The sequence below is a fragment of the Notechis scutatus genome, chromosome 6, assembly GCF_049901735.1.
Source record: "Notechis scutatus isolate UNSWTSFEM ecotype Mainland chromosome 6, rNotScu1.2, whole genome shotgun sequence".
In the NCBI taxonomy this organism is placed as follows: domain Eukaryota; kingdom Metazoa; phylum Chordata; class Lepidosauria; order Squamata; family Elapidae; genus Notechis; species Notechis scutatus.
This window is the reverse complement of record NC_142014.1, coordinates 46,408,450-46,418,367: the sequence shown is the minus strand read 5'-3', so window position 1 is coordinate 46,418,367 and position 9,918 is coordinate 46,408,450. Positions and strand designations below refer to the sequence as shown.

The 9,918-nt window shown below is 37.9% G+C and overlaps 1 protein-coding gene across 3 annotated transcripts in view; it reads left to right on the top strand.

Moving 5' to 3' along the window:
• The first annotated feature begins 608 nt into the window (after positions 1 to 608).
• Positions 609 to 9,918, top strand: part of NTN4 (netrin 4) — a 36,946-nt gene continuing 27,636 nt past the window's right edge. For 2 of the 3 annotated variants that reach the window (XM_087968123.1, XM_026693968.2), the window contains exons 1-2: positions 609 to 1,219; positions 8,241 to 8,770. In XM_087968123.1, the coding sequence (XP_087824249.1) occupies positions 1,024 to 1,219; positions 8,241 to 8,770 (726 nt within the window). In that variant the 5' untranslated portion in view covers positions 609 to 1,023. Of the gene's footprint in view, positions 1,220 to 3,004; positions 3,280 to 8,240; positions 8,771 to 9,918 lie in introns of those variants that run through there. The other variant, XM_087968124.1, reaches the window with a different exon arrangement.

The window sequence follows — 9,918 nt, the reverse complement described above, 5'->3', positions numbered from 1 at the left end:
CAGGGGAAATCTTTTTATCTTTTAATTACTGTGTGCCACCAGAGCTGCTTTTGGGGAGATGTGTAGCTGTACAAATTTAATTAATAAATACAAATATTGTTTTCTGAAGACTTAATATGTGTAAAATGAGCAATGGACAGCATTCATGGCCAATGCAGTCAAGTCTGCACACTCCGTCTTTAATATCTGGACTGGAGACATTGGTTTAATTTTTGATTATTTTTTTTTAAAAAGTGGATTAGGAAGATGGTGCAGGAAGCAATCAGAGAAAGAAAAAGAAGGCGGCCCAGGTGGCCTTTTTTTCTATTGTGTCAAGGCAAGAAGTACCTTCCAGGGAAGATGGCCGCGGTGACTGCGGGTTAAGGAGGTCAGTCGCCCTCCGAGGTAAGCTGGGAGGGAAGAAGGCAGCGGGGTGATAAGGCTAAAAAAGAAGAAGAAGAAGCGAGGAAAGAAGCGGAGAAATCCTCTCCCTTCTCCTTGCCGCCCGCCCGGCTGAAGCACCTTGGCGTGCCGCGAAGTGACAGCGGACAAAAGTCAGTGGGTTTGAGGAATGCCGCGAGAAGAGAGCCGGGAGGGCGGCGCTGGGTCAGGGGGCAGCCCGGTCTTTGCAGTACCAGGCCCCCTGGAGGGCCGAGGCCGGCTGGGTGGGGAAGGAAGGCAGGCACCGGGGGCGACCAGGCGAGCGGGGGACGAGAAAGGCGGTCTCCACTATTCCCCAAGACAGACGGGAGGGGTGGGAGCAGCTGGAGCCGGCCCTTCTCTTCGTCCTGGGGCGCCGCCGCCGCCGCCGCCGCCGCTCTAGTATGAGCCTCAGCCTCAGCCGCTGCCACTCCCCTCTCAGGCTGTCACTCGGGACGAGGAGACGAGCCGGAGGGGCGGGATAGGAGGATCGGCGCCGCTTCTTCATGCACCTGGCCGGGGATCCCCCAGCGGGGAGAAATAGGTGGCGGCAAAGGCGACGAGGGAGCAGAGCTGGCGGTGATCGGCTACGACTAGGAGCGAAAAAGATGCCCGCGGTTGCACATGCCGTTCGGGTTGGCTCAAACGGTCCTCGGGCCGTCGCCCTGTGGGGGCCTGTGGCGAGGGAGCCTGCCTGTCGTCCTTAGCGGCGCCCAGTTCGAGAGGGTTCGCGCCCACAGGACTGCATGCCTGCTCGGTGCCCCGCGCTCCGCCATGGGGAGTCCCTTCTGGCACCTCGTGTTGCTGGGCTGCTCTGCAGGTGGGTGTCTCGGAGCCCGCGGGAGTGCTGGGTGTAGTAGTTCTCCCCCCCCGCAGGTCTGCTGATAGTTGGAGAAGAGACGCTTTTAGAAACGGTTCCTCGCGGGGGAGGTTGGCGCGCGGTTGACTCTGGGGTGCTTCTCCCGCACGGTTCCCTACCCTGCTTGGGACAGAAGCTGAGCAATGTCCCCTGTCACTCGCAGAGTTCCTCCTTCGACTGAACGCAGAGCAGAGGTGCTTGTATTGTAAATAAACGAGATTAAATTCGCTTTCTAAACTAAACGATGGTAGTGGTTCCGTGAGATTAGAAGAAAATCATTAAAGGGCTGGAGCTGCGCAAGAGAGAAAGACGAATTTCTTAAAACTATTCGGCAGATATACTATAATATACTACGTTTTTGCGTATGATTATCATAACCTTAAGGAAATGGAATTTTACAATCGCCGATTATAAATGAATTTTGTTATAATATTGCAGCTTTCCTTCCTCACTTGAAAAATAGTGGAATAGTGGGTATTCTATTGTAATGGGTGTTCAGGGAGAGCCAGTTTGGTATAGTGATTAAGGCACCAGGCTAGAAACTGAGACCATGAATTCTAGTCCTGTCTTAGGCACAAAGCTATCTGGGTGACCTTGGGCCAGTCGCTCTCTCTCAACCCTAGGAAGAAAGCGATGGCAAATCACTTCTGAAACCCCTTGCCAAGAAAACTGCAAGAATAGATCAACACTTACTCAAAGGCACAAGGCCTGTCCAAAAAAGGTATGCAGAACTGTTGATCTTATTAGTTCATTCACTGGCAGAGTGCAACAATATATGCACTCAGAAAATAAAGAGTATTTCTATAGAAAGTATACTGTACACAGAACTAAACATATAGCCCTGGATCCTAAACGGGCCTTATTAGTTCCTCAGAATCAACAAAAATGTGTAATGTGTCATTTAAGTGGAATTAAAGAAAGACTAACTAGCATACCTATGTGGAATGTAGGATGACAGAATTTACTTACTACTTACTACTTCATTCTTTACACATTAAGTAAATAGTACAATTGTTTAAAGCAGAAAAAAAGATACTTAAGGTAATTCCAGTGGCATGATTTCAAGACATTACAGAGAATTACTCTTTGGAATGTGTGTGACAGTTGTTTTCTCTGATTATCATTAGTTGCAATGAACAAATTAGAGATTATTGTGATCTACTGGCATTCTTTGTAGATTGTACATTGATTTTCCTTCTGAATATTTATACCCGAGGACTATACTTTTGCACTGATATCCATTCCATGAATGCCACATGCTGGCATTTTTACTTTAAATAGTGGAAAATAGCTCATATAGATTTGAGGAATAAAACAAAAACAAAAAAAGAAAGCTGTTAATGCAGCTACATTATTTATATTCAGACCAGGCAATGTAATATAGAAAAAGTGCAGCAAGGATTAATTAAGGGACTTGGACTACACTGTCCTGAAACTAGGAAGCACGAAAAAAGAAACTCATACTAATTCCACCTTGGGTTTTCCTTTGAGAGAAAACTTTGGACAGGTTTTCAAGATTCTGTTAATATACCTTACAACAATAAAGTATTTCTTCCCCTGGCCTACTTCAAAGGGTTGGCATCAATCTGGAAATCCTGTCCAAATTTTTCTCTGTTTTCTTTTTGTTTATACAAAACAAAATCAAGGTGGGGTTATTCTGAGTTTCTTTTTCATGCATCTTTCTATCTCTGGACTGCATAATCTCTTGTCAAAGACTCTCCTTAATGGCTTACTCCTTTCTTTCAGGCTTAATGGCTCCTTCATATCTTTCCCAAGATCAGCTCTAAATCCTTTTACAGTATTACCTCATGCAGGGTCTTGTCTGATACTACAGATTTCAGTCCTGTATGGTGTATGAATAATCAGTCCACCCTCACAGGACTGTTGTGAGAAAAAGAAGACAAAGGAATATGTACACTTCCTCGAACTCTTGCATTAACACAGGATTGAAATCTAACAAAGTGCAGCTTGACAATAAACTTTGGACTGAGAGAGGAAGAAAAAAAAGAAATATAAAAGCAGTAAGTAAAATAGGGAACTGATGTCAAAAATGTTTTTCATAATGTTGTGATTAGCTGATTAGATTTTTCTTTTTTAATTGAAGTTTATTATATAAAATACAGATAGAAACAGATATTAATGGAACTGGGAAAGGAAGGAAGAGAAGGGGGAAAGATGTAAAGTAAAAGGGAAAGAAAAAAGCAGTGACTTAAAACTTTTTCAGTACAGTGGAATATAAAATACAGTTACAACCTCAACTTTTTTGCTTTACATATTAGTAAGTACTAGCCATTTATATAACAATAAAATAATCTAATCATCAAAGCATAAGATCAACATTTCATTTTTTGTTTGAGCATAAAGTCCAGAAGCAGTTTCCAAGTAGAAACAAAACTGGATAAGTTATTTTCTTTAATTAAAGCAAGTTTTGCCATCTCTGCCAGTTCCATCGCTTTCTCCGTCACATCTTCCATTGTGGAAATGATGTGTATTTCCATTTGTGTGCCTATAAGCCACAGTCAACATATGCAGTAACAAAGTTCCACTTTTTCTCAAGTTGTTTATCCAAAGTCCTGAAAGAAAATGTTTCAATTTTATATTTGTTTTAAGGATCTTCTGAATTAAGAACAACTGGCTTTTGTTTCTTTTTTAACACTATGGCCCTGTGCGCATCTTATCAGGAGACACAAGAACCTTACTGGCATAAAATTCACAAGATTCTTCGCAAAATAATTGCCTCCTGTTTTTATGAGGTGCACTTCACCACATCACTGAGAGTATCTTTTACTGCTGAAGACCATGGTTTAAGAATCCAAATCTTTCTTGACAACACCATTTTCATAGCCCCAGGATTTCACCCCCAAGATTTTATTTCCTTTATTGTTCCTTGACAACACTTCCTACAATCCATATAGCTTCATCTTTTTACCCTAGTTTTTTTTTATTTTTTACAACCCTCTTTTAGCAACATTGCTTAACCACACATGGATAAGCAGGAATGGATCGTGATCAGATTGATGAGTCTTGGTAATCTTTCCTTCATATTCTGAATTTGTGCACCAACATGGAGTTCCCCTTACTATGGCTCCTTATATCTGGTATACTAGTGATTTTTTCACCACTACCATCACTGCACTTCTTTTCCTCCTTAGTGGAGGTTTCAATTGGGTTTCTTGGTTTTGTTGACCAGAGCTGGAGAGGCTGGAATAATAGAACTTTCTCAGGTAGATGGTGCTTGGCTTCCATGTTTGCATTCTTTGATCAACTCCTTGGTTTGGAGGACCATCATGTTCACCCCACTGTTCTTGCCACAATCCTCCAAATTCTCAGCCCTCCCCTGAAGTGCTTTCTTCCTTCTTGTGCTGCTCTCTTATTGACCTTGTCTCGAGATGACTTCCTGTGCCCTCCTCCTTAAAGGCCTCATTCTGTCAGCCTTTGTGGAAAGCTGTTTGTGCAGTTCTGCTGTGATTGTCACAATCCCTGATGTGTATGAAAAAGAATGGCTAGCCTCCAGTTCTTTCACCCTTTCCTTCTGCAAGGAGAAATGCTATTGTTTGCCACAGAGGTAATTAGCATAATTTTCTGGTAAACACAGCACACAGCTTCCAAGTTCTCATTGCTCCACTGATGCCACTGATGCCATCCTTTTGACAGTATCTCAAGCCAGCTTCTTCCTCTCCTGCTAAATTCTCTGACAAAGCTCTTATCCCTGTTTGCTCTCCTGATTTCTTCCTTTGATTGCGAATTTCCCGCTGCCTATTTTTCTAAAGAGTGTTGACCAAGACTCATGAAGCATAAGCCTAATTTTGCATGTTTTCAGTATTTTATCTAATCCTGTATGGACTAGACATTTGAGTTTAAAAGGCAAGGGAAACTTTTTCAAAAAAGACAATGTATTTTAACTCATAGGATATACATAAGATTACTTATTTTCTCTAAGGTAAATTTTTTATGCTTCTGATTTTTCCTTTGCTAGATTGCAAATAAATGGAATAGATTAAGCTGCTACCCAAAGATGCTTTTTCAAAAAGCAACTAGACTTTGTTTTTCCCTTGAAGACATTTCACTTCTCTTTCTTCTTGGATGAGAAGCAAAACATCTTCAAGAAAAAAACAAAGGAAGCCCAATTGCCTTTATTACGACCATGGGTAACTGAAAATCTCCATAGACATCAAATTGCTACAGGAAACCTGATTATATAGTAGGTAAAGGGCCTATGTAGCATAATGAAAGTGAATAATTTAACAGCCAGCATGTTAACTGAGGCAATTTATGGCAATTGTGAGTGATAACACACTTTGAAAATATTTCCTTACTTCTCAGGAGACCTATATAGATTAGTTAATGTTTGTACAGCACTTTGAAAAGAGTTGGATATTATAATGTGACTTTTACTGGTGTACTTATTTACTTTTGTAGGCTTAAGCATGCTGTCTGCATCTAAGATAGGACAATTTTTCCTTTCAAAGTAAAAAAATCAACCTTGATCCTAACCATGTTTTTTTCTGAGAAATAAGCATAATTTATTGCATATGAACATTCCATTGTTTAAGCAAAAAGTGATAGGATGAACAGAGCAGAAGAAGAAATGGCTGGAGTAGACAGCCTCTGAAAATAGTATGCATACATTTGCTGTTAACTATTGATCTTACCCTCCTATTTTAAATTTGTTTTTATTGAGTGTTTATGTAAACAGAAAACTTTGAAATACATTTCATGAGTCAAAAAGAAAAGAAAAAGGGATGCCTTAGGCATAAAACAGACAATAATATTATTATCTATGTATTCTTGACATGTATTTAATAATGATCTTCCATTTAACAATTTTTAGTAATTTCTTGGTAATGCGCAGTATATCATTTTGTAATGTTTAGACTTGCACGAGAACTTAAGTAGTTGCTTTATACTGAGCCAGTAATCCATTCTTTCCCAAATAATTGTCACTGACTGGCAGGGGTCCTTCAAGGTTTCTGGCAGAAGAGATTTGTACTTAGTGATGTTAATATTTGAACATGAAAAGTATGTGTTGTACAACTTTATAAAACGTATTATAACTGAGCAATCCTGTAAAAGAAGACCTGCTTGGAATTAATTTAGTTACCATGAAATTGAGTATTTCAAGAGTTTTGTACAAATTCATTTCTTAGTAAAAGCATTTGATATAAATGGTCAATGTTTTTAACAAAAATTATCACAATATTCCTTAAAACAGCCTTATAAAATAGTTGAGTATTATTATCTATCTAGATATACAATGGAGCTGGTCTGAGATTGAGAGTATAATGGATCCATTGTTTATTTAACTATGTTTTCTTACTGTATTTTGTATTTTGTAAGAAAACAAACTCAATATCTCACTGTGGATTGGATACATATTTTTAATCAAGTTTTTTTGTTTCAATCTACACATACACAACAATACATAAACAGTGTGGCATCAGTACATCATACATTTTAGTATAAGCAAAATTAATAATACCAATCATGTCTCTTAATAAACATATTCACATTAAATCATAATCCTTCATTGATTATTTTCAACATTTCAGTACTCTCTCCTAGTGCCAACCACCATATCATTTAAACATGCCTAGTAATTTCATTATTCAATTTCCTCTCCTATTTTTTATTTTAAATAAAAATTCTTATTTGGCAAGCAGTTTGGTTTCAGGTTTCACATCTCAGTACAAACATGACCGTAGTTACCTATTCATTTTACTTATTCAATTTCATATCCCAGTACTCCTTGTTAATATTAAATTCCTTAGACTTATTTTATCCAATCTCAGTTCATATTATAACTTATTTAATTTTTCTTAGGATATTCTCATATCTTATTTTACAGTGTTATCTAAAATTCTTGTCTCACTTCTATATTCATTTCCCATATTGCCTTTATCTGTCACATTTGCAATTTTATCAATCTTTATTCTATTAATTCTTAAAATTGTCCCCTTTGGTTAATAATTCAAGCTAACCACCCTCATTCTACTTTAATAACAATATTTCCCTATTTACTACATATCACACATACACATATTTTATATCAGATTCTGCGTAACATTTTCTTGATCACCTTATAAGTCATTTATACATTGCAAAAATATTAATATAATCAATTAATTATAGCAACTGATAAATCTTTCCATAATAATTCTCATATTTTATGCATCACTGATCATCAATTAATATATAATATTCTTATTATAAATTCCCATTTATTTCATTAAGTTCCATATCTAATGTAGCGATAATCCTTTAGTTAAAAAGAAGAAATAAAAGAAATTTAAAAAACTGATATCAGTTACAATCTTATCTATTTTCAATACTTATTCTTATATATCACAACATATTACCTTGCGGAATCACCTTCCCTATCCTTTTTTTTTTACCCATTATCTCTCACTCTCCTAACAATATAATTCCTTTTCATTCTTGTTTGCTTCCTATTTCTCTTTATTTTCTGGTCCTTTCTCTTAATTCCCTTTTTTCCCATTATTATTCCCCTCCATTTCTCATTCCAATTATTTAATTTATCTCCCTCCCTCTCTTGGTCTTTCTTCTGCGCTTCCCTTTTCTGCTTTTTCCCTTTCCTTTTTTTCATTTTCCGAACCATTCCCCCTTTCATTATCACATCAGGACCACAGATTTTTAATTTTAATTATTCCCCCACCCCCCGCTTAAATGATCGTTGTTCCACTTGATCTTCAAAGCTGGCTTCCTCTTTGTTTGACTCCTCCCCCTCTGGTTCTCTTTGTTCCTTTGCAAGCTGAATCGCCATTTCTAACTTCTGTAATAAATTGTTACCCATTTCCAGTTTCATTTTCATCATTTCCTTTATATCTTGCAAATCCCATCTTATTTCAACAAATAATTCCCCCATTGTGTCTGCTCCTTTTTTCTCCCCCCCCCTCTTCTTTGATAAATGTATGGATTGGATACATATGAGGAGTTTCATTGAAGCCTTTTTTTTCTTATTTAGGACTGAATAGTATCCTTGGAACTGGGTCTCGCTGTGAGAAGGCATGCAATCCTCAAATGGGAAACCTGGGTCATGGACGTAAATTGTGGACAGATACAACATGTGGATACAACTCCACAGAATTATACTGTTCTTACAGTGAAAATGCAGACCTCCTATGCAAGCGGCCTAAGTGTAGCAAATGCAACTCTATGAATATGCATCTGGCTCATCCACCTTCTGCTATGGTTGATTCATCTTTTAGATTACCACACACATGGTGGCAATCCGCACAAGGAATACAAAGGGAGAAGATCCAGCTCAATTTGGAAGCTGAATTTTATTTCACTCATTTGATCATGATATTCAAGTCACCGAGACCAGCAGCCATGGTCCTAGAGCGATCTCAGGATTTTGGAAAAACTTGGAAACCTTATAAGTATTTTTCCATCAACTGCTCAGCAGCCTTTGGGTTGGATGATGATGTAACTAAGAAAGAGGCACTTTGCACTTCAAGATACTCCAGCCATTTCCCCTGCACTGGAGGAGAGGTGAGTTCATTAAGATATCCCTGACAACAAACAATTCAGTGTTGTTGAAAAACTGTAATGTCCTCCACTTTCTATTTCTCAGTAAAAGGTAAAGAAGTTTCCAGTCTAGCCTACAACACTAATATTACCGGGAAGTGTCCCATCCAATTATTAAGCAGGTCCAACTCTGGTGAACTTCCAAATGCCAGGCAAAGTTGGCCAGATGCTGCCACCTGCATCTGAAACCTTGTTTTTAAATTACTATGTTTAAAAAGAATATCAGTTTTTGTTATACTAAATGGAAAGATAAAAGATGAAGATTGCTCATTTATATTTCTAGGCACAATATTGGTTGCTTGAAGACTTGTGAGCTTTGTTTTCTTTGTCTATAGCTGGGTATTTTATTACCATTCTTTGCAAATGACACTCATTCTCTTTAAATGTTGAGAAAATTATGGTAAAACAAATTGCTATAATAGAAAACCAACCTATTATTGGTATGTAGAGTGTACTTATCAAATTCTTCATCTCACACCCTGAATGCCTGATATCAGCCATTAGCCATTTCCTGCTATTTTATTCCTCTTTTTTGTCAGGAAGTCATACTAAAGAAGTTAACTGTCTAATGTAGCAGTTGATTCACTCATAGTAGCAAAACTGTTGGTAGATGTAAGTTTATTTTATCTATTAAATTTGTTTGTCACTCGTCCCAGTGAATGAAGATATCCTTGCTGTGCTAATTATGTGCTTCTCTATTTGATCTGAAGTTCTTTCAATTGTTCTAGAGTATTGTCACACAAAAATCAAGTGACCTAGTGTAACAAACAGACTTCTAGAAGAAGGTAATAAAAGATTTTCCTCTGTACTCATATGTTTTATAAACTGAGATCAAGTTATTTAGTATAGGCTGGACAATCACACTACACAAGCTCAAGAATTAGTAACTAGAAGAAGTAAAATATCTTTAGTCTTAATAAAAGTAGGCATAGACACCATGGAATGCAAACATTGGTTGGGAAAAGTAGTGATCAATTTCAGAAGCCTAAACAGGAGAATTAAAGACCAAAAGCTCTTTGCTCCTTTCCATGAAAACCAAAAATGAAATGTAAAATTGTCAAATAATTATGCTAATAAAGTGGTTTATATACATTGCGTCAGTCCATATTTTG